Source organism: Ictalurus furcatus, chromosome 27, assembly GCF_023375685.1.
Source record: "Ictalurus furcatus strain D&B chromosome 27, Billie_1.0, whole genome shotgun sequence".
Classification (NCBI taxonomy): Eukaryota; Metazoa; Chordata; class Actinopteri; order Siluriformes; family Ictaluridae; genus Ictalurus; species Ictalurus furcatus.
The window spans coordinates 3,997,516-4,024,513 of NC_071281.1; the positions used below are offsets into that span (position 1 = coordinate 3,997,516).

The following is a 26,998-nucleotide window of genomic DNA, read 5'->3' on the forward strand; positions in this document are numbered from 1 at the left end:
GATTTCTGCTCTTCTGGCAACTTGAAGAAAACCTCCGCGCTGGAGATCCGTCATGAGAGTGAGTGTGTAGCTTCGTGAGGAACGCTGCTAAGAACTGAAAATATTTGTAAAAATTGAAATAGTTGGGTTTTTTTTAAACAGTCACTGAGTGATTCCGTACGTTCTATGTCACAGTATAAATGTCTTCATTATTATTCAAAGATAGTCCAAATGAAATGGGGAGAGAGAGAGAGAGAGAGAGAAGAACAGCCTTATATGATCGGGGTGCCAAAACTTTTAGCCGGTCCGTGGAACGTTCTTCTAAAAGCTCTTCCCTCGTTTGGTGTCTCCCATAAGCGTTCGTATGATTTACATCATCATCATAGGCTTCGGTGAGTCCTTCTGTCCTGTGGGTGGGGGCGGAGTCATCCTGAAGAGACCACGCCCATCAGAACCGTGTCAACTGAAAATTCCATAAATGCCCTTTCTGCATAACAGACAGCACTTTTCCCTTTAATGTGTCACCCGTATGTACGTCTAAATATTATCTCTCCCTCTCTCTCCACCTCTCTCTATCTATCTCTCGGTATCTGTCTGCTCGCTTTCCCTGTCTTCCTGCATTCTATAAGCTCCTCTTCAATAGGTAATGTTTTTAGCTTCCTTGTTTGTTTGTTTTGAAGGGTTCCTTCAGACGGAGAGATACATTTACCCCCCCCCCCGCCCATTTCATATCTATATCCCCGTATCTCTCTCTCCATCTTAATATATTTATCTATCTATCGCTTTCTTCATGTCCGTCATTCTGTCTCTATCTCTCTCAGTCTCCATCATGTTCCACCAGATCCATTGCTCTCACTCCCTCTCCATCTCCTTCACTCTGTCTCGCTCCCAGTCTGTCTCTCCTTATCTATCTTTCTCCCTCAGTCTTTATATCTCAATATCTCTCGATGTCTCATTCTTTCTACATCCATCCCCTCAGCCTCGCTTCATCTCTCTCTCTCCTCCTGTACACTTTCTCTACACCTCAATCATCTTCTCTCGTCTATAACTTCTTTATCTTTCTCTCTCTCAACGGGTTTCTTTCCATCCCTTCTCCCTCTCACACACACACACGCATGCCAGTGTTCGTTTCCGAGCTGAGGAGCGTGTTGAGGTTCAGCACCTCGGACAGCTCAGAACATCACGGTGAGGTTCTGGTCACTGTGAACCGTCAGCAGTGTGTGTGTGTGTGTGCAGTTCTGCAGGTTTCACGTGGCGCGGAGATGAGATGACTGTGCGGAGGTTAAATCGGGGGCTCAGAGCAGTGAAACGGCCTCCAGGTTCTCCTTCATGATGGTGTCCATCACCACCTGGAACACCACCTGCACGTTGGAGGTGTCTGTCGCCGTAGTAAAGTGGTGATAGATCAGCTTCCTGGGCGTGGTGTTCTGAGAGACAAACGTGGAGGCAATGAAGCGGGCGGCAGAATCCACATCACAGTCAGCGCCTGCCCAGCGAGAGAGGTGGAGAGAGAGAGAGACAGAAAGATAGAGACAGTGAACAGACTCAAATTGCTATTGAGTTCAATTCAAATCAAGGCATTTTTTAAAATAAAATGGAGATAAAAACACTATCATCTCCAAACTGTAGAACTGAATGTAAAAAATTTCAATAAAGAAGCATTTTAAGTTATAAAACTGTAATAAAAATCATTTGATCGTTAAAATCTCAACAGGAAGAGTTGTATTTATTGTATAGAATTTGAAAAACAGTCTTTTTTTCCCCCATTTTATTTCATTGAGGTTGAACAAAGAGGTGTTTGTTTTTTTTTTTACTTCTCTGTTGAATGGTCCCTCACCTCTGTAGAGCGGCAGGTAGTGTCTGAGGTGACGACCCGAGTGCAGGATCTTCTCTTGGAAAAGATCGATTTTGTTCATGAATAAAATCTGAAAAACAGAACGACACGAGCACTTGTTCATTCTTCTGATTTCTTTTTCGTGAGCGATAGGAGATATTTGCCAGGAGCAGGTTTACCGGTTACCGGAGTTAATCATCAAGCTAGCAATAATCTCCTGCGGTAAGTTTAGCGAGCTAGCGCGTCGTCACATTAACACCAGGTTAGCGTAGCGCAGAATGTTCCAAACTCCAGTGTTTTCTGTCCGTTTCATTTGTTCTTATGAGGAAACTCGGCACGGGAAAGTCTGCCTTGGTTTGTTTTGTACTGTAATGAACCTTTTTTACCTCGACGTTAACTTCCGAAAACGCACGACTTTTACCTGAAAACTCCCCACGGCGTCGTGTTTATTAAAAACGGTCTCTCTCCGATTCGGAACCGTTTATCACGGCGTGTAAAACAATACGGATAATGAACGCTCACCTGGAGGACCACAGGAAAGAAAACCCACGTAGTGCTTGTGATGATTAAAAGTTTGGTAGATTTATTTTTGACCTCTAGCAGTGTGCGTGCGTGCGTGCGTGCGTGCGTTCACCCACCATTAATAACCCTGAGATATTAATGATCATTGGTGCACAAAGAGAGAGAGAGAGAGAAAGAGAGAGAGAGAGAGTAGACAGAAGTGTGAGAGCGAGTGTGAGAGTGGAAGATGGAGGTCGTTCCGGTGGCCACGCCCTCCCGACAGAACTAATGACTGGTCAGTGCTAAGTTTAGCGTTAGAGCTGGTGAAGCGCAGCGTGATGAGTGACACAGCAGTGACACGGTGTTTAACGAGGCCGAGTAAAACGAGCTCATTAAACACAAGCAGTGGAGTGTGTGTGTGTGTGTGTGTGTGTGTGTGTGTGTGTGTGTGTGTGTGAAACCAGAAAACAGCTTCAACACTATGGGGTTAGAATTGCTTCATAATTCCAAATAAATAGATTATGATCCACAAATAAATGTAGTGAGATTTACAAACATTAAACAAATTCTCAAAAGCATTGAATGAGATCTACAGATATCGTGGATGTTAGTTTCACAGAAAAGATTCAATTCACAGATCAATAAAACGAGATGGGGGGGGGGGGATTTATTATTATTTTTTTTTACAAATATGTTTCTGTCGCAAACACGACTCCGCGCTGCACACATTTGTGGATCCCGTCCTGTGCATTCGTGGGTTTAGAAACATTTCTAGCGTCAAGAGTGCACACAAATACACAAATAAGTGGACTCCGCCCACCGTCTACTCAAGCCAATCAGATAACTGCCACATTACAATGACCAATCGTAGCACATTCTCGTTCACCTGCCCATCTGTCTATCTCTCTATCCACCTGCCCATCTATCCATCTGTCTATCTCTCTATCCACCTGCCCATCTGTCTATCTCTCTATCCACCTGCCCATCTGTCTATCTCTCTATCCACCTGCCCATCTATCCATCTGTCTATCTCTCTATCCACCTGCCCATCTATCCATCTATCTCTCTATCCACCTGCCCATCTATCCATCTGTCTATCTCTCTATCCACCTGCCCATCTGTCTATCTCTCTATCCACCTGCCCATCTATCCATCTGTCTATCTCTCTATCCACCTGCCCATCTGTCTATCTCTCTATCCACCTGCCCATCTATCCATCTATCTCTCTATCCACCTGCCCATCTATCCATCTGTCTATCTCTCTATCCACCTGCCCATCTGTCTATCTCTCTATCCACCTGCCCATCTATCCATCTGTCTATCTCTCTATCCACCTGCCCATCTGTCTATCTCTCTATCCACCTGCCCATCTATCCATCTGTCTATCTCTCTATACACCTGCCCATCTATCCATCTGTCTATCTCTCTATACACCTGCCCATCTATCCATCTGTCTCTCTCTCTATCCACCTGCCCATCTATCCATCTGTCTCTCTCTATCCACCTGCCCATCTGTCTCTCTCTCTATCCACCTGCCCATCTGTCTATCTCTCTATCCACCTGTCCATTTATCCATCTGTCTATCTCTCTATCCACCTGTCCATCTATCTCTCTCTCTATCCACCTGCCCAACTATCCATCTGTCTCTCTCTCTATCCACCTGCCCATCTATCCATCTGTCTATCTCTCTATCCACCTGCCTATCTTTCTATCCACCTGCCCAACTATCCATCTGTCTCTCTCTATCCACCTGCCCAACTATCCATCTGTCTATCTCTCTATCCACCTGCCCAACTATCCATCTGTCTCTCTCTCTATCCACCTGCCCATCTATCCATCTGTCTATCTCTCTATCCACCTGCCCAACTATCCATCTGTCTATCTCTCTATCCACCTGCCCAACTATCCATCTGTCTATCTCTCTATCCACCTGCCCAACTATCCATCTGTCTCTCTCTCTCTATCCATCTGCCCATCTATCCATCTGTCTCTCTCTCTCTATCCACCTGCCCAGCCGTCTGTCTATCCATCCGTTTCTCTGTCTATCCACCTGCCCATCTGTCAGGCTATCCATCTGTCTCTGTCTATCCACCTGCCCATCTGTCAGCCTATCTGTCCGTCTCTCCATCTACCTGCCCATCTGCACGGTGTAAATGAAGGACTCTCCTCACTAACAGCAGACGTGAGATCAGTGGCATCTGCGTTAGCGTTGCTGTTTGTTGCTATGGCGACAGTGAAGTCAGAAACATAAAGGCTCATCTACGCTGCCACGGCGCAGGAACCCCACTGCATAAACGCTCTGCTTTATACATCTACTAACGGTTTAATGTGAACTGGTTACGGCTCCTGCTGAAACACACACACACACACACACACACACACACACACGCACGCGCGCACGCGCACACACAGTCAGTAAATACAAATGTAATAAATTCATAGACATTATGTGTTTATTAGTTTTCACACAGTTTCGGGTCCCATCTGTGCTGCTCTCTCTATGTCTTTCCCTCGTGTGTGTGTGTGAGTGAGTGAGTGAGAGATTCTCTCCTCAGGCTCCTCAGCTCTTACCATGGAGGTGCTCCTGAAGAAGACGTTGTTGCAGATGGAGGAAAACAGTCTGAGGCTCTCCTGCAGTCGGTTCTGAAGAGCGCACACACACACACACACACAGAAAGAAACAAAGACACTAATTAAACCACAGCGCTCGGGCTGAATGATGACGGCATGTAAATGGAGACAAACAGAGAACTTAGCGGTTATTATAGTGTATTTATATAAACATATATTTTAGAAACATTTAGCGTCATGAGAAGCTTAGTTCCTGTCGGGTAAAAGGGATCGTTTAGAGGTGGACGGCTTTGCACGGTGAAGAACGGCGTAGTCCGTTCAACTCGTCAGTGCGCTAACGGGACGGAAGTGGGCGTGGCTCTCACCATGGAAGGATCCTCCACCAGCGTCATGTCGTAGCCGCTCAGCGCGACGACGAACAGCACGGCCCTGACGTCCTCGAAACAGCTGATCCACTTCCTCCTCTCCGTCCGCTGGCCTCCGACGTCATACAACCTGCAGGGAGAAAAACCAGGGACGTCAAAACGTATCGCCAAGGAACGGTCGTGGGAGGAATTACGGGATGGGATCGTTACTATGCATGTATGATGAAAGACGATGAACAGAAGGATCATGAGACCTCTAAAACCACAGCTAGCAGTCAGATGTGTTTTAATCGACACATTAAATAAATAAATAAACAAACACACCAATACAACCGCCACAGAGAATGTTTTGGCGAAATTTCAAGAGCCCCCCCAAACCCTCCCGATTTTATATCTCCTCGATAACACGAGTGTCAGCGGGCCACTCGTCCCGCGGCCTCAATCAGCGCTCGGAGACGAGCAGGAGAGCGGATATCGGGTGCAATCTGGCGGCCGAGAGGTAAACAGTTGACCGCATGTGAAAAGGTCATTCTCCACGAGAGCGTGTGCTGTGCTGCGTTTCATTTCCTCATCCTCCTCCTGAATTTGGCAGAAGGATTCCTGTACACGTCTGCCATGAACAAGTGATCCAGCCTTTTTCTCTCTCTCTCAACACACACACACACACACACACACACACACACACACACACACACACACACACACAACAGCTGCACAGGGAGTGCTAAAACAGCGCTTCATCTAATGAGACAATACATCCGCGTTAGCACTTGGTTAAACACGCAGACGCTTCGCACACACAACACCGTCCGGAATAATAAAGTTAAAACGTTCGCAATAAAAATCCACGCGGAGATAAAACGAACCCGCCGCGTCGTGTGTTTAATACCCATCAGACAGCGCTGCTACAGCCGAGCCAGTTTGAGTTCTTTTGTACGTTTTATTAAAATAAACCACTACGCGCCGTCTACACACGAGACTCAAGTTAACGCACGTAATACCGTTTTGTAAAATTTATTCCAATATAGAAAACGTGCTTTACGGTAAAGAAGATTTTTACGGAAATATTCATTGTAAAGTGTGCAGTGGGTCAATGGATTTAACTTCCGAGTGTCTTAATGATCAAGCGGACAGTAATTAACCTGCTTCTGTGAGGGTCTACACACCCTGTGTGTGTGTGTGCGTGTGTGTGCGTGTGTGTGTGTGAGCGTGAGAGCGAACGAAGTCACTGGAACAGCTCCAGCCAGAATAAGAGGGGTCGGAATGAAGGGTGGAAATACGGCGAGAATAATTTACACACGTCTGAAATCCTTCATAACACGCTGCATGAAGAGTATGTTTAATGTGACAGTTTAATAATGCGAATATCGCTCGCTCGCTCTCACACACACACACACACACACACGTTACTGAGGGACACACGAGTCTGAAAATCTACTACATTATCTATATTATTAAAACAATGAGTCTGAGTAATATCTCAGTCTTACTGAGTGTTAGAATGACACATTCCTCACACACACACACACACACACACACACACTGGGAGCATTAACATTTAAACTTCCCTCTAAAGGAAGTAACTATTCGTAGGCCGAGGCACGTGCTGGGTTCTAAGGGCCCTTGTTTTGAGCTGACGATTGATTGGGTGTGTGAGTATGAGATGTCCGGGAGAGACAGACAGACACTGAGATTGATCCTGGGAATATTTACCGGCTGACTAAACAGAGCTCCGCTGTTTCATTTTGGAGAGCATTATGAATTAAAAAAGAGTCACATGACGGAAATGAAACGCGACGCGGAACGCTCGTCGAGCTTCTCTTCATCCACAACTGAGTGAGACAGGGCTGACTTAATACCGAGGGTAAGCAGATCAAAGTGAAGACGCTCCAGTATACTGGCCGTGTGTGTGTGTGTGTGTGTGTGTGTGTGTGTGTGTGTATAAAACGCCTCATAATCCAAACCTCCCATAATCCTTTGCTCCATTTGAAATGAAGTGCGCATGTAAACGTGCCCATTAACATCCAAATGGTCTGGAAGGCAGAGAATTACACCGCGATCCTCTCGACACGCTCCGGGGGCGTGGGGGGGGGGATTGGGAGTGGGGTTTAATCAGGCGTCTGGCGATGGAGCGCGGCTGTAATGGGACGCGAGCGGACGATCGAGGGGGTGAATATTAGCGAGAGATCGTCTGGAGCGTGACGGAAGACGGCTCGGGTTTTCAGTGCTCACTGGTCAGAGCAGCTCGCACACAGCGCGTGTGTTTTAATTCATTCGGTAATTACTCATTGTTTGTTTGGAGTAGTCGAATACACAGTAAAGGAGAGTCGCGGTGTTTTACCTGAACACCAGGTGTTTGACTTTAAACTGGGTCTCGATGACGCCCGTGGTCCGGATTCTGACCCTCAGCACGTCCGTCTCTGTGGGCACGTAGTCCGGCGACACGATCCGGGCCATGTTTTCAAAAAAACTGTGGAGAGAAAAAAAGAGAAAGAAAGAAAGAAAGAACAGAATTATGGGTTTGCCTTCGAATTGATCGTAATGAATCATTTTCAAATAAAGTTTCAATTGAATCTAAAGCCTCTTTGCGTTATCTTAAGCTGCTTGCCCACTGGGGTATTGACACCTGTGGGCAAAATGACAGTGTGTGTATGTGTGTGTGTGTGTGTGTTAAGAGGTTTCGGAGGAAACGCTACACGTATGCTAATGACAACATTAAATATTCATTCTGCAGGGTGTTACCCGACCTACGGCGGATTTGCATATGCGTGAGGAGCGATGAGCCTAAGCAGGATTATCCTCAGCGTCCTCTGGGTTTTGATTTAAAACCCTTACGCCGCCATGTCACCGCACGCCGTTCTCTTCTTTTTTGTTTAATGGTCTCTAGAGGACGCCGTCCACCAAAAGTCACCCGGTGATAAAGAGAAGAAAAAGCAACCAAAAAGGCCAAGAGTAACCCTGAACACGATGCCGCCGCCACCACCACCGTGTTTCACTGTACAGACGGTGGTTTCAGAGCGATCAGCAGTGTTGGCTTTCCTCCAAATAGTAGTGCTTTACGCCAAAGCCAAAAAGTTCCGTTTTGAGACCTATTCCGTTTCAGAGAACCTATTTTCCATGTTTGCGAAGACTCCCAGAACTTCAACCAGAACTTCAACCAGAACTTCCTGCTAATGATTATCCGAGAGACTTTAAAACCTAAACAAACTCATTTGTGATTGAGTTCCTCTTGAATAAAGATACGTTGAAGATACTTCAGGCTTTGGTTTACCGCTATACTGAGTCACCACATGCGCGCGCACACACACACACACACACTCATACCTCCGAGTGACAAAGCGATTAACTGACATTCCAACATTAGTCTGATCAGATAAACCCCCTGGCCAGAAGTTTTAGCCTTGGGTGTGTGTTTAACTGAGGGAGTGTGTGTGTGTGTGTTTGATGATCCACACCACAGAGACATGACTGGCCTTAAGATCTCAGCAGCTCACAGCAGGAGGTGACAACTACGGTCGTGTCCGGCTCCCCTGCCCCCTACTCCTAACTCCCCCTACCCCCCTTCTCTGATCATCATCTCTTCAATCCTGCTGACACATTGGTATGGACCCTTTAATTGACTGATTCAGTTTTGATGATCATTTTTAAGTCTCTGCGCTGTAGGAGTGTTTGTGAAGTGGTGGTGTGTGTGAGTGAATTCTCTGTGCGTGTGTTTTTTCAATCATCTCCTCTGAGGAGAAGCGAAAAGAAGACAGACCAGTGGTAAAATGCCACTTCATGTTCTTTGGTGATAAAAGACAGGAAATAAGGGACCCCAGGTGGATAAAGGAAATGTGGAAAATTTGACCTTTAACATAGAGGGAAAGAGTGTGTGTGTGTGGGGGGGGGGGGGGGACCCAGAGAAAAAGTCAGACAGAACACAGATACAAACAGATAAAAAGCATGATGATGTGTTCTTTAATAAATAAAATAATGAATAGTTGCTGGAATAATCCACTGTGGTGTAAGTGGAATAAACCACTGCGGTGTAAGTGGAATAAACCACTGCGGTGTAAGTGGAATAAACCATTGAGGTGTAAATGGAATAAACCACTGCGGTGTAAGTGGAATAAACCACTGAGGTGTAAGTGGAATAAACCACTGAGGTGTAAGTTGAATAATCCACTGAGGTGTAAGTGGAATAAACCATTGAGGTGTAAGTGGAATAAACCATTGAGGTGTAAGTGGAATAAACCATTGAGGTGTAAGTGGAATAAACCATTGAGGTGTAAGTGGAATAAACCACTGCGGTGTAAGTGGAATAAACCACTGCGGTGTAAGTGGAATAAACCATTGAGGTGTAAGTGGAATAATCCACTGAGGTGTAAGTGGAATAATCCACTGCAGTGTAAGTGGAATAAACCATTGAGGTGTAAGTGGAATAATCCACTGCGGTGTAAGTGGAATAAACCACTGAGGTGTAAGTGGAATAAACCACTGAGGTGTAAGTGGAATAAACCCCTCAGAGTCCTGCTGTCGCAGGAAAATAATCAGCCTCAAGGTGGTGACAGTAACTCCGCTTCATCACCTCCCTGTCTCTCAGGATTTTACTGGTCATATGACCACACATACACACACACACACACATACAGCGGCTGTCGATCAGGTGGTAGAGCGGTTTGTCCACTAATCGTAGGGTTGGCGGTTCGATTCCCGGCCCACGTGCCGAAGTGTCCTTGGGCAAGACACCGAACCTCAAGTCGCTCCCGACGGCAAGTTAGCGCCTTGCGTGGCCGCTCTGCTACCATTGGTGCGTGAGTGTGTGTGTGTGAATGGGTGAATGAGACACAATGTAAAGCGCTTTGAATAAAAGCGCTATATAAGTGCACCATTTACCATTTACACACACACACACACACACACACTTAAAATGCCGTACAGCCTGACAGTAAATCCAAAATGAGCAGCTCCAGGGTGGCCACGCTCTCCGCTTAAACACAACTACACAGTACTAAGTGCCATTTAAGACACACACTTTCTCTCTCTCACACTCACACACACACACACACACACACACGTCTCTAATTCGGATCCTCATTTGTTGTGACGCACACCATACTCCTGCAACACAGGAGACTTGAGCTGCTGAATTTAAATAATTAACCTCCTAGTGTTTTATCTCTGCCACACACACACACACACAAACCAAAAACAGACTCACAAACACACCCACTCTTCCCACACGCAAGCAAACAGCGTCTATATAAAATCACTCATAAACCCACTCACACACACCCACCCTCACACACCCACACACTCACATCCTCACCTACCCACTCACACACACCCACCCTCACACAGTCTATATGAAAGCACTCATAAACACACCCACACACACACAAGTAAACAGCGTCTATATAAAAGCACTCAAACCCACTCACACACACCCACACACAGTCTATATGAACCCACCCACACACACATACACACACCTACACCCCCACCCACACACTCAGAGCATGACAATGCGTGGGCTTCTTTAAGCAGCAGTTACTGCCTCTACAGAGTTTATACACATGTCCTGTATTAAATTAGCCGGTGACACACACTTTACACATCTTCAACACCTGGGAAACACAGGAGATTTCAGCAAACATGGCTTGAACCTCAGACTGAAACTCGACTCCGATTAATTCCAACCAGTGCGATCTGTTCACAAGAAAAACATCGACATATTGTTCCGATTCGTAGACGCTGCCTTTCTGGTTTCTTGTACGCACGCAAGAGTACGCGGCGCTGTCAGGGAAGAGCGTAACGGTTTTAACGATACGTCTAAAGCCTTAGCGATACAAGAATATATATTTGCCGCGCTGTACTTCGTCGCGCTACAAAAATCGCTTGCTAGAATGGCGTCTGTGGTAATATTAAAAAAAACCTCATACGACGTTCACACCATAACCATGACGACGCCCTTCGGTCCTAGCTAGCGTCGGAAAACGAACAGGCCCGGCTCGCGCTGTAGGTGAGATGAACTATAATGAGTAACGCAGATGAAATAACCGGTACCGGTGAACATCGGGGGTTAGTTTTAGTTACGCGAACATTGGAATGCTGGCGATATTCAACGAGTCGAATATCCTCTCATATTCTCTCACTCAAGCTTGTTTATCTCTCCCCCCCCCACCCCCGGCACTCTCTCTCCTCCGTGTTTGTTTTTCTCGCCTGTCTTTTCAGTGTTTCATGTCACTTTTCTGTAAACGTTTTAATTAAAGCGACCGCGGTATCAGGTTTTAAAATGTGGGCTGGAGATTGAGAAAAAGAAAGAAAAAACAACATGGGGGGGGAGATAAACAAGTAGCAACAAACGAAATGAATCACAGCAAACAGTTTCAATTGTAGTCAGTTAATAAATATCAGAAAAGCGCCACGTTCAGCACAACAACAAGGGGGATAAGTGTCAAATTCGTCGCAGTGTAATAGAATATGCATGAAATTGGGGGGGGGGGGTTTAAGGGGAAGGTCACAGGTCACTGGTGAGGTCGACCACCCAATTACAGCTTTGTGAAAGAGATCTTCATCTCATTTCTGGTCCGTTTGCTGGCTGCTAAATGTATTCATGAGATATTTAAAAAAGACCCAGAACTTCTGCAGTCAGGATTCAGACAAGTCTGTAAAAACCTGCGTTGAGATTTATGCAGAACTCTCTATCATCTGTCTGTCTGATTTCTCATTCACCTCACCTCAATATTAAGGGTTATTTTGTACGTTATTTTCAAATGATGACATCAAATCCCAAGTAATTCCACGTGTAACACTACAGAATGTAGAAAAGAGGGGGGGGGGGGGGGGGGGCGAATACTTATAAGCATCGCTGTGATAGTAAAAATAATCAGCTGGTAGCACCGTGAGGGTTTCCTAGAACAGCATCTGTTATATTTATATAAACTGCTCTTATAGGAAATGAATCCACACCTACTGACCAATCAGAATCCAGAATCTAATGGCGTTGTTGTATAAAAACCACATAACCTATATAGAACTGTGTATGAGACGTGTGCGTGTGTGTGTGTGTGTGGGGCTGAAGTGTGTTACTCACTAGAGCGCTGAGTCGTTGAGTTCGTACTCATAGCCTCGCGCTGCCGCAGACCGCACCCCCTGATCCGCCCACAGGCAGGAAAGGGCATGGCTTATGAATGGGAAGATCACCTGCTCTTCATCGAAGCACCGCCCACACGACAGAACAGAGTGGGCATGGACCTGCGCAACACACGCGCGCACGCACACACACACACAAACACAAACACACACACACACACAAGACTGTTCATCAGCCTCCACAGAAACACAATGTCATATTTTCAGCTTCCTTTTTTAAAGAGGACAAAGCCTACGAGGAGGCGAGGGGATGCGTTTAAAAAAAGGAGAGCCATCTGTATGACCGTTATCACCATCACACGGTAATTACCACCGCGGCGCACGCTAACCGCCTGGTAATTACACAACGTGTGTTTAAGGAGCGAGATGACACGGCGGTGATGTAGCATTTAACTGCACCTGCAAAACACACGTGTCTGAGAGAGAGAGAGAGAGAGAGAGAGAGAGAGAGAGAGAGAGAGAGCGCATGAGAGAGATTGAGTGAGAGAGATTGCGAGAGAGAGAATGAGATTGAGTGAGAGAGAGATAGATTGAGTGAGTGGGTGAGAGAGAGAGATTGAGAGAGAGAGAGATTGGGTGAGAGAGATTGAGAGAGAGAGATTGAGAGAGAGAGAGAGATTGAGAGAGAAAGACTGAGCGAGAGAGAGTGAGAGAGAGAGAGAGATTGAGAGAGAGAGGTTGAGAGAGAGTGAGAGAGTGATTGAGAGAGACTGAGAGAGTGAGAGAGAGATTGAGAGAGAGAGAGAGGTTGAGAGAGAGTGAGAGAGTGATTGAGAGAGATTGAGAGAGAGAGAGAGGTTGAGAGAGAGTGAGAGAGTGATTGAGAGAGAGAGAGAGGTTGTGAGAGAGTGAGAGAGAGATTGAGAGAGAGAGGTTGAGAGAGAGTGAGAGAGTGATTGAGAGAGATTGAGAGAGAGAGAGAGAGAGGTTGAGAGAGAGTGAGAGAGTGATTGGGAGAGATTGAGAGAGAGAGAGAGAGAGGTTGAGAGAGTGAGAGAGTGATTGAGAGAGATTGAGAGAGTGAGAGAGAGAGAGAGAGGTTGAGAGAGAGTGAGAGAGTGATTGAGGGAGATTGAGAGAGAGAGAGAGATTGAGAGAGAGAGAGAGAGAGAGGTTGAGAGAGAGTGAGAGAGTGATTGAGGGAGAGAGAGGTTGAGAGAGAGTGAGAGAGTGATTGAGAGAGAGAGAGAGGGGTTGAGAGAGAGTGAGAGAGAGATTGAGAGAGAGAGTGAGAGAGAGAGGTTGTGAGAGAGTGAGAGAGTGATTGAGAGAGAGAGTGAGAGAGATTGAGAGAGGGCGAGAGAGAGGTTGAGGGAGAGGCAGTCATGAAGCTACTTGTGTTAATGTAAACGACATATGTTAATGTAGATTTAACCTTCTCCAGATTTCTCTTTGTGATGTCAGCGCTAATGAGTTATTTAACCCATGGCTACTCCTCACTGTAAAAACCGAGGCTTTATCCAGGATCAGGATCAGGGTAAGGGTCAGGATCAAGGTCAGGATCAGGGTCAGGATCAGGGTCAGTGTCAGGATCAGGGTAAGGGTCAGGATCAAGGTCAGGATCAGGGTCAGGATCAGGGTAAGGGTCAGGATCAGGGTCAGTGTCAGGATCAGGGTAAGGGTCAGGATCAGGGTCAGTGTCAGGAATCAGGGTAAGGGTAAGGGTCAGGAATCAGGGTAAGGGTAAGGGTCAGGGTAAGGATCAGGGTCAAGGTAAGGGTCAGGATCAGGGTAAGGGTCAGGATCATGGTAAGGGTCAGGGTCAGGGTCAGGGTAAGGGTCAGGATCAGGGTAAGGGTCAGGATCATGGTAAGGGTCAGGGTCAGGATCAGGGTCAGGGTCAGGGTAAGGGTCAGGATCAGGGTAAGGGTCAGGGTGAGGATCAGGGTCAGGGTCAGGATCAGGGTAAGGGTCAGGATCAGGGTCAGGGTAAGGGTCAGGATCAGGGTAAGGGTCAGGATCAGGATCAGGGTAAGGGTCAGGGTAAGGGTCAGGATCAGGGTAAGGGTCAGGGTGAGGATCAGGGTCAGGATCAGGGTCAGGGTCAGGATCAGGGTCAGTGTCAGGAATCAGGGTAAGGGTAAGGGTCAGGGTAAGGATCAGGGTCAGGGTAAGGGTCAGGATCAGGGTAAGGGTCAGGGTCAGGGTAAGGGTCAGGATCAGGGTAAGGGTCAGGGTGAGGATCAGGGTCAGGATCAGGGTCAGGGTAAGGGTCAGGATCAGGGTAAGGGTCAGGGTCAGGGTAAGGGTCAGGATCAGGGTAAGGGTCAGGGTGAGGATCAGGGTAAGGGTCAGGATCAGGGTAAGGGTCAGGATCAGGATCAGGGTAAGGGTCAGGATCAGGATCAGGGTAAGGGTCAGGATCAGGGTAAGGGTCAGGGTCAGGGTAAGGGTCAGGATGAGGATCAGGGTCAGGATCAGTTTCAGGGCTCGGAGTCGGGCTGGGTATTATGATGATGTAATATCCATATCGTGATCAATTACGACACCATACAGTTTCCTGAGATATCGCCAGTATCCTCATAGCTTTAAAAACCCATTACACACAGTGACTGGAAGCAGATGATCTGATGGTAAATTTCCATTCTGAATCTTTAAAAAGGACAAATGTTAAGATGAACAGAATGTTTATTTTTCCTTCTTGTTAAACAGTGTTATTAACTTTAAATAAAAACCCAAATCCACAAATTTCCCCTCAGAGATCAGTAAACTACATCCATCTGTCCATCTGTCTGTATTTTCATCCATCCATCTGTCCATCTGTCTGTATTTCTATCCATCCATCCAGCCATCAGTTCATGTCTGTCTATCCATCCATCCATCCAGCTGTTCATCTGTCTATCTATCCATCCATCCAGCTGTTTATCTGTCTATCTATCCATCCATCCATCCATCCAGCTGTTCATCTGTCTATCTATCCATCCATCCATCTGTTCATCTGTCTATCCATCCATCCATCCAGCTGTTCATCTGTCTATCTATCCATCCATCCAGCTGTTCATCTGTCTATCTATCCATCCATCCATCCAGCTGTTCATCTGTCTATCTATCCATCCATCCAGCTGTTCATCTGTCTATCTATCCATCCATCCAGCTGTCCATCTGTCTATCCATCCATCCATCCATCTGTTCATCTGTCTATCCATCCATCCATCCAGCTGTTCATCTGTCTATCTATCCATCCATCCAGCTGTTCATCTGTCTATCTATCCATCCATCCAGCTGTTCATCTGTCTATCTATCCATCCATCCAGCTGTCCATCTGTCTATCCATCCATCCATCCATCTGTTCATCTGTCTATCCATCCATCCATCCAGCTGTTCATCTGTCTATCTATCCATCCATCCATCCAGCTGTTCATCTGTCTATCTATCCATCCATCCAGCTGTCCATCTGTCTATCCATCCATCTGTTCATCTGTCTATCCATCCATCCATCCAGCTGTTCATCTGTCTATCTATCCATCCATCCAGCTGTTCATCTGTCTATCTATCCATCCATCCATCCATCCAGCTGTTCATCTGTCTATCCATCCATCCATCCATCTGTTCATCTGTATGTATGTCCATCTATCCATCCATTCACCTCTAGCTGTGTCTGTATATCTGTGTCTATTTATCTCTGCCCATCCATCTATGTATCTATCCATCCATCTCTCTATCTGTTCGTCTGTCTGTATATCTCTGTCCATCCATCCATGTCTCCATCTGTACATCTGTCTATTTATCTCTGTCCATCCATCCATCCATCCGTCTGTCTATCTGTCTATCGCTCCATCCGCATTTCTATCCATCCATCCATCTGTCTATCTATCTATCGTCCATCCATCTGTCGGTATATCTGTCTATTTATCTATCTGTCCATCCATCAGTCTGTCTGCCTATCTCTCCAACTGCATTTCTATCCATCCATCCATCTATCTATCTATCCACCTAACTATCTAACCATCTCTCTATTTGTCTGTTTATCTCTCTGTCCTTTCATGCATCTGTCTATCTATCTCTATCCATCCACCTATCTATCTACCATCCATTCATCTGTCTGGCTATCTATCTCTCCATCTGCATTTCTATCCATCCATCCACCTATCTATCCACCTACTTATCTATCTACCTACCTGTCTGTCTATCTATCTATCAAATCATCAAATACCCTTTTTCCTCTTTTCAGCTGTTTAGATGTGCAGTGTAGCTGTAGTTGGTTAGCGGTGTAGTAATGGTGTAGTAATGGTGTAGTAATGGTGTATAGGGTAGACATGTCTGTAAGTATGATGACGCGGGTCTCACTCAGTCCCGGTAAACTTCTAACTAAACCTTCCGCAGTAAGGAACCGCTTATAAATGTTAAACCACACTCTATACTGATACGGATTTTTACTGGAGTCCTGGTGCTTCGTTTATTCCACCAGGCAGTGCAGGTTACAGCACACTGACCTCCATGACCTTCATCATCTCTTAACCGAGTAACTACTAACTCTCACGTGTTTCCTGAAAGTGTAAGGGGAAATAAAGTGAAATGTCTCCATGCACCTCTGGTGTTTTCCAGAAGAGACTGATTAAAAGGTTGAGTATCAGTGTGTGTGTGTGAGTGAATGAGAGAGAGAGAGCGAGAGAGAGAGAGAGAGAGAGAGAGGGAGAGAGAGAGAGAGCGCGCGAGAGAGAGAGACAGTGCAGCTGCTGCCACCTAGTGTACCTGTTAAAAACTGCAGCTCTCATTTAGAGCTGCAACAACTAATTGGTAAAATGGATAATAATCGATTATGAAAATCGTCGTCAATGAATCTCATTATGGATTAGTTGGTCTGCACGCGGCACGGGGGAGATTTACTCATTAAGTTAATTCTATTCAGAAAACATGCTTTGGAAAGTAAATACTAAAGTTGAGTCCCAAATTAAGTACTGTAAACTTTCACTCTGCACCGTGCTGTACCGTCTAGTGTTTGGATTTTAGAAAGGTAATATCATATCAAATATAACACTAGCGTTTTTTTTTTACTGAACGGAAGTATAAGCCACGACGGCGCTTTACATCATACGCACGCTAGCATTAGCAAACCCCCAGATTCACGGACGATGACTTTCTTCAGTTTACTTTCTGTCAGCGTTACTTTTATTCCCAACAGTCTCCATCAGACGGAGGAGAAATCATCACGTGACTGAGGAAGAAAGTGTGTAACCTCCAAGTCCTCTAAAGCAGGGGTGCATTTTATATTAAACACCGCGGAGATCAAACCGATACACGAGGACAAACTTCTGTTTATATCCAAAATGCTCCACTGTGTGTAAGGGGCGGGGGAAACTGGTGCAAGCTGCTTAAAAGGTTTAGTTTCATTTAAGTTTATTGTGATTATATAGTGTATCTGCGCGCTTGCAGTGTAACTTCTATCGTTTATTATAACGGAAGTGACGTGTTAGTAACGAGGCGGCGTTGCTGATCACGTGCTGTGTAGACGCGCTGATACAGAGTGTAGCGCGAGTAAGATCTGTAATGTCTAATTTAAAACACCAAAGTCTGAAGTAATGCACATCATGATGAAGTGTGTGTGTGTGTGTGTGCGCGAGAGAGCGAGAGAGAGAGAGAGCGAGACCTTGTTCTTGCTGTTGGCCAGGTTGATCCGGAGCACGCCCATCCCATGCAGCACAAACTTCATCGACGTCAGCAGGTTGTCCAACACGGCCGGCTGGAAAAGAGTAAACACACGTTAAAGCTCGTCTTTTCACTTCCTGGGCCCGTCCCAAATCTCCACCTGTTCAGACTTTCAGTCAACATTTAACCACTATATTTAAGCACTATTTGTTTTGCTTTTTTGAAGGGGTGGGGGCGGGCAGAGCTATGGGTTGTGTCCCAAATCACTCTTCATTAAGAAGCAGATCCATGTGGAACAGGTCCAAGAAATAAAATAATAAAATAGTTATGAGCTATGGGTTGTGTTCCAAAAATCACTCTTTCCGACATGGTACATAAAACTCACACACCACAGCAAGGGCACTACACTGTGAGTATATGTTAAGGGGAGATGCATTTGGGACCGAAGCCAGAGAAAACTTAATGAGAGAGAGACAGAGAAAGAGAGAGGGGGGGAAATCACCACATCAGACAGGTGCTGGTGTGTGTCTGTGTGTGTGTGTGAGAGAGAGAGAGAGAGTTAGAGGAGGCTGTCGATTCATCACACATTAATTACGATGTCAAAACTTCAGGACACGCTCCAGTCACTGTCTTAAGGAAAAGTAATGGCACTCTTCGAGGCTCTTATCTTCAGCTCCAGCACGCAGGAGATTAACTCCGTTCCTGTGACGCCGTTTACTCCCGTAATCGGAGGAGTCCCCTTCCACCCCTTCCGAGGGATACTGCTGCGTCCCAAATCACACCCTGCTGAGACCGCACGCAGTGAAACGGGTATCATGCACTCATCTTATTTCTACAGAAGTGTGTTACACATCCCACACAGAGAGAGAGAGAGAGAAAGAAACAGAGTGAGAGACAGAGAGACAGATACAGAGAGAGAAAGACAGATAGATACAGAGAGAGACAGATACAGACAGATACAAAAAGACAGACAGATACAGAGAGAGAGACAGATACAGAGACCGATCAATACAGAGACAGATACAGAGAGACAGATCAATACAGAAAGAGAGACAGATACAGAGAGAGAGATACAGAGAGACAGATAGAGAGAGAGAGATACAGAGAGACAGATCAATACAGAAAGAGAGACAGATACAGAGAGAGAGATACAGAGAGACAGATAGATAGAGAGAGATACAGAGAGACAGACAGAGCTACTTTTAAAAACTGCCAAGCCTAATAAGATATGGGCTGTGTCCCAAATCACTCCGTGTTGGTCCGTAGTGCACTACACAGTTTCCAACCTCCCCCTGCTGTTGGGGGTGAAAACGGGGACGACATGAGGCAAAGATTAACTCCGGACTGTACACTCAGCTCTGGCCTTTGACCCCTGACTATATCAACCGGCGTTAGGAATTCCTGGGAGTGTTTTTCCTGCATACAGACAAAAGCGGCTGAAAGTTTACACGCCCTGTGGAACAAATAATTAACACGTATACATGTTTAGAAAGCCTTTTTATTTTCAGCGATAAAACGTTGGGCTCTGAGTGGACTCTGGACGTTGAGAGATTGCTTTTCTGAACCCCGGTGTCTCAGTGTGTCCAAGACAAACACGCAGCTGGCCTGTGTGCTGTTTGTGTTCAGATGGAAGGGAGATGAGCTCGGAGACCGAGCGCTTATTAAAAACCCTTTCTGTGTGGAATGCTTTTATTACTCAGGCATTTTATCTGCTCTTGTAGATCCTCTCTCTCGCTCTCTCTCGCTCTCTCTCTCTCTCCCCCTGCGGCACATTCTGCACCGATCCGTACTTCAGAGATTTCATATCCAATCCCCACGTCCTCATCGTCACGTCCTCATACTGTGAAGAACAGCGAAATGGAGAAAGCACACTCTTATTAAAGTGTCAAATGTTTTGGACACCAATACATTGTACAGTAGTATAGTACTATAGATTACATCATTTTTCTCTCTAGAAGGTATATGCCCCGCCCCCGGGGGCGTGTCTTGCTCTACAGAAACGGCTCGTTAGCCATAAACGTGGTTCTTCGGTGCGGTTTTGTCTCCACGCCTTCCTGCTCACCGTTCGCTTTTCCAACCAGAACTGGTGTTTGGAGTTTATTCGTGTTTACGAGGGCGGAGCTTGTGTGAGTTGGTGCTCATGTGACTTCTCAAACACGTACAGCAAAACTCCAAAAACACGCGTCATCACGCCATCTACGATATCGTCCTGGGTAAAGTGGGCAGGCAGGGCGAAGGCGGTGTTACTGTCGAGTACGATTGGGTAGATTGCGTGGGGGGGGTGTGGCATGGTGTATCTCGATTGCTATTGGCTGTTGTGTAAATCAGTCAAGCACTTCACTCTGATTTCCTGTTTCAAAAGGAAACACTTCAACATTAAGAATCAAATTACAAATTAAAGGAGGCGTGGCCTGTGTGTGTGTGTGTGTCAGTCTCAGTGAAGGAGGCGTGGCCTGTGTATGCGTCTTTGTTTGTGTCTCTAAAGACCGTGCGTCGTCATTTGACATGAACGAAAGGTGTAAAGGAAAAAGAGAAGTGTGTGTGTGTGTGTGTGTGTCAGGAGAAGTGTGTGGGAGGTGAGACGTGCTACAGCACAGACAATGCAGTGATTAAGCGAATGAAGAAAAGAAGAAAGAAGAGAGATTAAGAAAGCGGAAGACAGATAAACACTCCCAAGATATACAGGTTAGAACGGATCCCTGGTGATCCCTCATACACACACACACACGTGTGCATAACCATAACCACACCCTTCTGTAGTTGTGCAGTTCCAGTTTACTGTACAATTAAAGAAAGCAAAAGCTCTGATTACAGACTGACTCGAAGTCCATGACCCTGTGCCTCGAGCCATAATTACAGCCCTTACGCTCTCTCTCTGTGTGTGTGTGCGTGTGCGCCAGAGAGAGAGAGAGCAAACGAAGATGATCAGGTTCATGCAGAGCGGTACACATCATCAACCTCAGCGAGACTCGCTACACATTCAACACAACGCTTTGTTCGATTTTCCCAGAAAAGCCGTGGCTTTACGACTAGAAAAGACATTTGGTTTGACCTGGAGGTTAGGAGTGCACTATAGGGAAGCCATTTAGGACAGAGCCGGGGGAGGCTGTAACCCGAGAGAGCTGTGTCCGGAATCACTCTGTTGTATCTCTCACACACACACACACACACACACACACACAGTATACGGGAGAGCCGTTTTGAACAGAAGCAGCTTAATGAGATAAAGGCTGTGTTTCAAATCGCTCTCTGTGGGGTGGGGGTGCTTTGACACGTGCACGGCATATATTCTCTTATCTCGTGTCCTATACACAGGGGAGAGGCGTTTGTGATGAAGCGACATGTCTAATAAGGCATTAGATTAGTCTAGTACAATGCACTATTTCTCAAGAATTTGGGACGGAGCCAGGAAAGATCAAATGTCCAAAAATCACACTACGCTAGTGGCGTGTTCTCCTAAATAAAAAAAAAAAATACAGGTCTCAAATCACCACACGTAAACTCGCTGTTTGCCTCGAGAATGGAGATTTGGGACAGAGCCAGAAAACTTGTCTGACCTACTGTGCACAACTCCAGACTCGAGCCTATAATCTTCCATTACGCTGATGTGTTTTGAAGGAGAAAGCCGTGTACGTGGTTTTCTTTATTTATTTCATCTCAGTGTTTTTATTTTAGGTTTCTCCTCCTTTAAGCTCAGGGTTCGGGCTTGACGAACCGACGGTAAGAGGACGGTCAAAACGGCCGTTATTATAAAACCAAACAAACAAACACAAACAAAACCGCGCGACGTGAAGAAACAGACGATTGTTGCAACAAATTCAGAGGAATGCAGAGGAACGAGCTCTGAGCCGCGAGCTCGCTCGTTAACGCGGACGTTGGCACGGAGCCAAATGCGACACGGCCTTCGCTACAAAAGCACAGCTGACTGGGCCTCCGTCTCCCAAAACGCGTTAGCGCTCCTCTGGAAGCGATACCGATCCGCTAACGAGAGCGGTACGGGTACTAACGGGAATCCAGAACTAGGAACTAGGACAGAGGAGTGCTGTGATCAATCCAGCACTCGTTCTGAATAGCTTTAGTTTAAATGGTGGCGCTCGGAAACAAAAGGGGGGGAGGGTGCCAATACTTTCACCACTGTCGAAACGGCAAGGTTGTCACCGTCATGTGGCTGAAAAGACGTTACGATATACCCCGAGGATATATATGGAACGACCATTCAATAAGATGTGTGTGTATGTGTGAGAGTCGATGTGAGTGTGTTTGTTGATGGGGTGTGTGTGTGTGTGTGTGTGTGTGTGAGATGGTGTGTGTAATTCCTCAGTGATGTAATTCTGTTACTGCAGTCATTGATGCCTCAGGCTTCTGTAATTGTACACTCCCTACACACACACACACACACACAAGTTTGACGCTGTTTTGAAGAAAGAGGAAAGCATGGTGGTAAGAGATAAAACCTGACATGATGTCATTTTGAACAAAGGTCACAACATCAAAGTGTGACAGTGTGTGTGTGTGTGTGTGTGTGTGTGTCAAAGAGAGTCAGCATGAGTGTGTGTGAGTGTTCTTTTTCCATTGATCCATGGAAAACGGTGTCATAAAGTCAGTGAGCGAACGGTCACATCCACGGCCGGACCAGATGAGATTTCGGCACGTCGATTTTTTTTCATCACGCCGACGTAACGATCAAACGATCAGTCGCTCGCTTGCGCGCCGCGGCCGATAAGCTGGATCGTCAGCGCGGTAATAAATACGCTGGGACGATCTGACGGTTTCTGTGAAACGAGACAGAGATGGTGCGCGTGTGTGAGAAAGAAGGAAAGAAAGACAATGCTTGAGCGAGTGAGATGAATTTTGAATAACTGAACAAGGAGGAGGAGGAGGAGGAAACCCAGGCTGTAGAACACACACACACACACACACACACACACACACACTCCGCTATGTGAAGAGGAAAAGAAACCAAACCTGTATGTGTGTGTATGTGTGTGTGTGTAAGAGAGACATTCTTCCTGCACAGTTGGAATCTATATATGAAGGAGTTTCTCTCTCTCTCACACACACACACACACTCCCTTCCTGTGTCCTGTTGTTTTATCTGTGAGGCCTTGCTGATAGAGCTGCTCAGGGTTATTACAGAATGAAGTGTGTGTGTGTGTGTGTGTGTGTGTGTGTGTGTGTCTCCACTGCTGTGAATTTATTAATGTCTTGACTGACTGAATCTTTCAGGACGTTGTGATTTCACATTCCTCACTCCATCAGTGCTGATTCATTGTTACTGAGAAGCTCCATTGAAACACACACACACACACACACACACACACACACACACACACAGGCTTCCTAACAAATACAAATGGCAAATGATGTGGGAAAGAGGCAAAGGAAACACAGTAATGTCTCTGGACTGGAGTGTGAAAATGCTTTGTGTGTGTGTGTGTGTGTGTGTGTGTGTGTGTGTAAAACAGGATGTTGCTCACCTTAAAGCTGCTCAGCTCCTGTCTGGTGAAGCCGTTGCTGTGAATGATCTTCATCTGTTTAACCAGTGTGCTCTTACCACTCTCAGCAGCTCCTAAACACACATACACACACACACACACACACGTTATTGCATCATAACATAAAAGAGCCTATCGATTTGAATTAAATAAATAAATAAATGCAGGGAATGTAGTACCAGGAGAAGGGGTGGAGTCTGTAGAATCGTTTCCAATTTGCATATTCATAGGGATCTAAACTTCTAGGTGTATCATATTTGCATATCCATATAATCTATATTTCTGGGTGTTTCCTACAGAATCCAGACTTCTAGGTGTTCCCAGATTTGCATATTATAAAAAACTACGAACTTCCGGGCGTTCACAGAAACAATTTGCATATTTATAAAATTCAAATTTTCGGGTCTTTTCAAATTCGGAATTTCTGTGAGTTTCGTATTTGCATATTCTTAGAATTTTACTATCCGGGCGTCTGCATATTCACATAATCTGAATTGATGGGCGTTTCCAACTTGCATAATTTTTGATAGAATCCAAATCTTCTGGGCGTGTCCACTGTGTATATAATTAAATCATTTTGATTCCCTGGGCGTTTCAGATTTGCATATTCATACAATCTGGCTTTCTGAGCGTTTCCAATTTGCATATATTCCCATTCTGAATTTCCGTGTGCTCCCAATTTGCATATTCATAAAATCTTTCGGTGCATTTCTAATTTGCATATTTATTGAATTTGAATATCTGTGTTTCCTGTTGGCCTATTTAGAAAAATATAAAGACATTAAAACTTTAACAGAGAGAGATAGCACTACTTAACACTTAAACCAGCCATACCAACACACACACACACACACACACACACAGTACTGATATAGTTGATATGAATAAACAGCGCGTGTCCTCACCGAGCAGCAGGACCTTCACCACGTTCATGTCTCTGCGCGCGTGCTCGTAGAGCTCGCGGTCTATCTCGGCGCTGTGTAGTTTCGCCTTCTTTCCTTCCTCCGTGACCTCGGAGCCCAAACACAGACCCATGTCCGCGCCTCACACACATGTCTCTCTCTCATACACACACAGATCTTTCTCATCAGACTGTTCAACTAAACAGCGTCCTGAGAGACTCCAGCGCATCGCGCGCGCTCTCTTCAAAAAACACTTCAGTCCGGTCGCGCGCACCAGCGGTTAACTTTAAAACCGTTAACGTTCAAGTTTAACAACTCCTATCTTTCCCTATTTTACTATCCTTCAACCTCTGGAATCTGACTTAAAAGTGACGTTTTGACGTTAATTCTTTCTTCTCGCACCTCAGCTCCGTCTGCCGAAACATGGAAAAAAACACAAACCAACCAAAAAAAAGTTTCAAATTCAGTTCCCGATTCGGTTACTCCACTTTTCCTCCTCCTGAACATATACACATCCCTCTGTCAATTGGTTTTATATATAAAACTCCAGTTTAAAAAAAAAAAAGAAAGAAAGAAAAGTCCGTTTTCTTTTCGTGTTTAACGAATCACGGGGAAACTTGTTTCTATGGAAGGTTCAGGTTTCGACCGGAAGTGACGTCACGCGCGGAGCGCGAGAGCGACTCCTGTCCTGTCACCTGAGCGGCGCGAGCTCTCGCGCTCATCTTTTATTAGCTTAGCATTAAAATAACGTAGGGTTGAATTGAAACTCCCGACCATTTTTATGGCTCCTAAAGGCAATTGAATGACCGTTTAAAACATCTGATTGCTTTCTAGTCGCATTTAACAAGCAATTAAATACAAATTCTACATTCTTTTCCTCAGAAAATGTTTATAAAAAGTAAGAATTCACAGGAATGGCCCAATAAAATCCCACTTTTCCCTCCTCAGAGAAAATAATCGCAAAAATAATGACAAAATATTTTAGCATGCTTGTTTAAAATAACTGGTTTACAAAGTGTCTACAAACAACATGAAATTCTATTTTATTTGTATACCACATTTATACCACAATAGACAAAGCACCTTTACAGAAATCCAAATATACATTTATATTTGAATCGCTAATGAACAAACCAGAGATGACAATGGCAAGGAAAAACTACCTCAAATGACACGAGGAGGAAACCTCCAGAGGAACCAGACTCATAAGGCAATCATCCTCTGACGGCGCGGTTATAAACCATTAGCGACAACGCCACGAATGCTAAATATTGCGGTTTCTCTGTAACACGACGAGCTGAGTTTTGTTTTTGTCTTAGGAACTTCGAGAATAAGAAAGAAGAGAGGCTTGTGTTTAGCAAAGCAGTTATGCTTGTACTTAGATAGGAATAACATTCATGAAATGTATCAGTCAGGATTTAGACCTCATCATAGCACAGAGACAGCGTTAGTTAAAGTGGTAAATGACCTTCTACTGACCTACGATCAGGGTTGTGTCTCGCTGCTTGTGTTACTCGACCTTAGTGCAGCTTTTGATACTATAGATCACACTATTCTCCTTGATAGATTAGAAAATGTTGTTGGCATTAAGGGAACAGTCCTCTCCTGGCTCAGGTCTTATCTGACCGATCGTTATCAGTTCGTAGATGTAAATGGTGATTTCTCCATGCGTACTGAAGTTACTTTTGGAGTTCCACAGGGTTCTGTTTTAGGCCCACTGCTCTTTACTTTATATATGCTACCCCTAGGTCAAATTATTCGTAAACATGGAATTAGCTTCCACTGTTATGCTGATGATACACAGTTGTATGTTTCAGCGAGGCCAGAGGACAGACAGAAGCTTAGTAAAGTTGAGGATTGTGTAAAGGACATTAGACATTGGATGTTAACTAATTTCCTTCTACTTAATTCTGATAAAACAGAAATACTTTTATTAGGCCCACGTGTAGCTAGAAGTAATCTTTCTGATCACATGGTTACTCTGGATGGTCTTTCTGTTTCATCATGTACAGCAGTTAAAGACCTTGGAGTGATGATTGACTCCAGTCTATCATTTGATGCTCATGTAGATAATATTACTAGGATAGCTTTCTTTCATCTCAGAAATATTTCTAAAATAAGAAACATATTGTCACTACATGATGCGGAAATACTAGTTCATGCATTCGTCACCTCTAGGTTAGATTACTGTAATGCCTTACTGTCTGGATGTTCCAGTAGGAATATAAATAAGCTCCAGTTAGTCCAGAATGCAGCTGCTAGAGTCCTAACTAGAACTAGAAGATACGACCACATCACCCCAATCTTATCAATACTGCATTGGCTCCCAGTGAAATCTCGCATTAACTATAAAATACTTTTATTAACCTATAAAGCACTAAACGGTCTTGCGCCACAATATCTAAGCGACCTTTTGGTTTTCTATGATCCGCCACGCCTACTTAGATCAAAAGATGCAGGCTATTTGACGGTACCTCGAATAGTGAAGGCTACAGCAGGGGGGAGAGCTTTCGCTTATAGAGCCCCACAGTTATGGAACAGTCTTCCTATTAGTGTTCGGGACTCAGACACAGTCTCAGTGTTTAAGTCTAGGCTTAAAACATATTTGTTTACTCAGGCCTACCCTGACTA

At 45.2% G+C, this 26,998-nt stretch overlaps 1 protein-coding gene across 2 annotated transcripts; it reads right to left on the minus strand.

Annotated features, from left to right (window-relative positions):
• Positions 1-712: 712 nt before the first annotated feature.
• On the minus strand, positions 713-26,178 carry gnav1 (guanine nucleotide binding protein (G protein) alpha v1). Of its 2 annotated transcripts, none has more exons than XM_053617356.1 (9): positions 24,371-26,178; positions 23,448-23,539; positions 17,972-18,064; positions 12,326-12,486; positions 7,592-7,720; positions 5,251-5,380; positions 4,886-4,957; positions 1,817-1,904; positions 713-1,465 (listed from the first exon to the last, which is right to left on the minus strand). In XM_053617356.1, exons 1-9 carry the CDS (start codon positions 24,498-24,500, stop codon positions 1,275-1,277), a joined length of 1,086 nt encoding a protein of 361 aa, XP_053473331.1. In that variant the 5' UTR covers positions 24,501-26,178; the 3' UTR covers positions 713-1,274. The 2 variants fall into 2 exon arrangements, with proteins under 2 accessions (XP_053473331.1, XP_053473332.1); XM_053617357.1 differs by lacking the exon at positions 24,371-26,178 and adding an exon at positions 23,645-24,364.
• Between the last annotated feature and the right edge of the window lie 820 nt (positions 26,179-26,998).

What these genes read in the sequence shown, in the direction of transcription:
- gnav1 (XM_053617356.1), bottom strand. Translation starts at nt 24,500, where the DNA reads ATGGGTCTGTGTTTGGGCTCCGAGGTCACGGAGGAAGGAAAGAAGGCG. An exon ending in AGGAGCTGAGCAGCTTTAAG is followed by an intron (nt 18,065 to 23,447) that starts GTGAGCAACATC and finishes ACTCTTTTCCAG; the next exon opens with CCGGCCGTGTTGGACAACCT. An exon ending in CTCAACGACTCAGCGCTCTA is followed by an intron (nt 7,721 to 12,325) that starts GTGAGTAACACA and finishes TTCTCTCCACAG; the next exon opens with TTTTTTTGAAAACATGGCCC.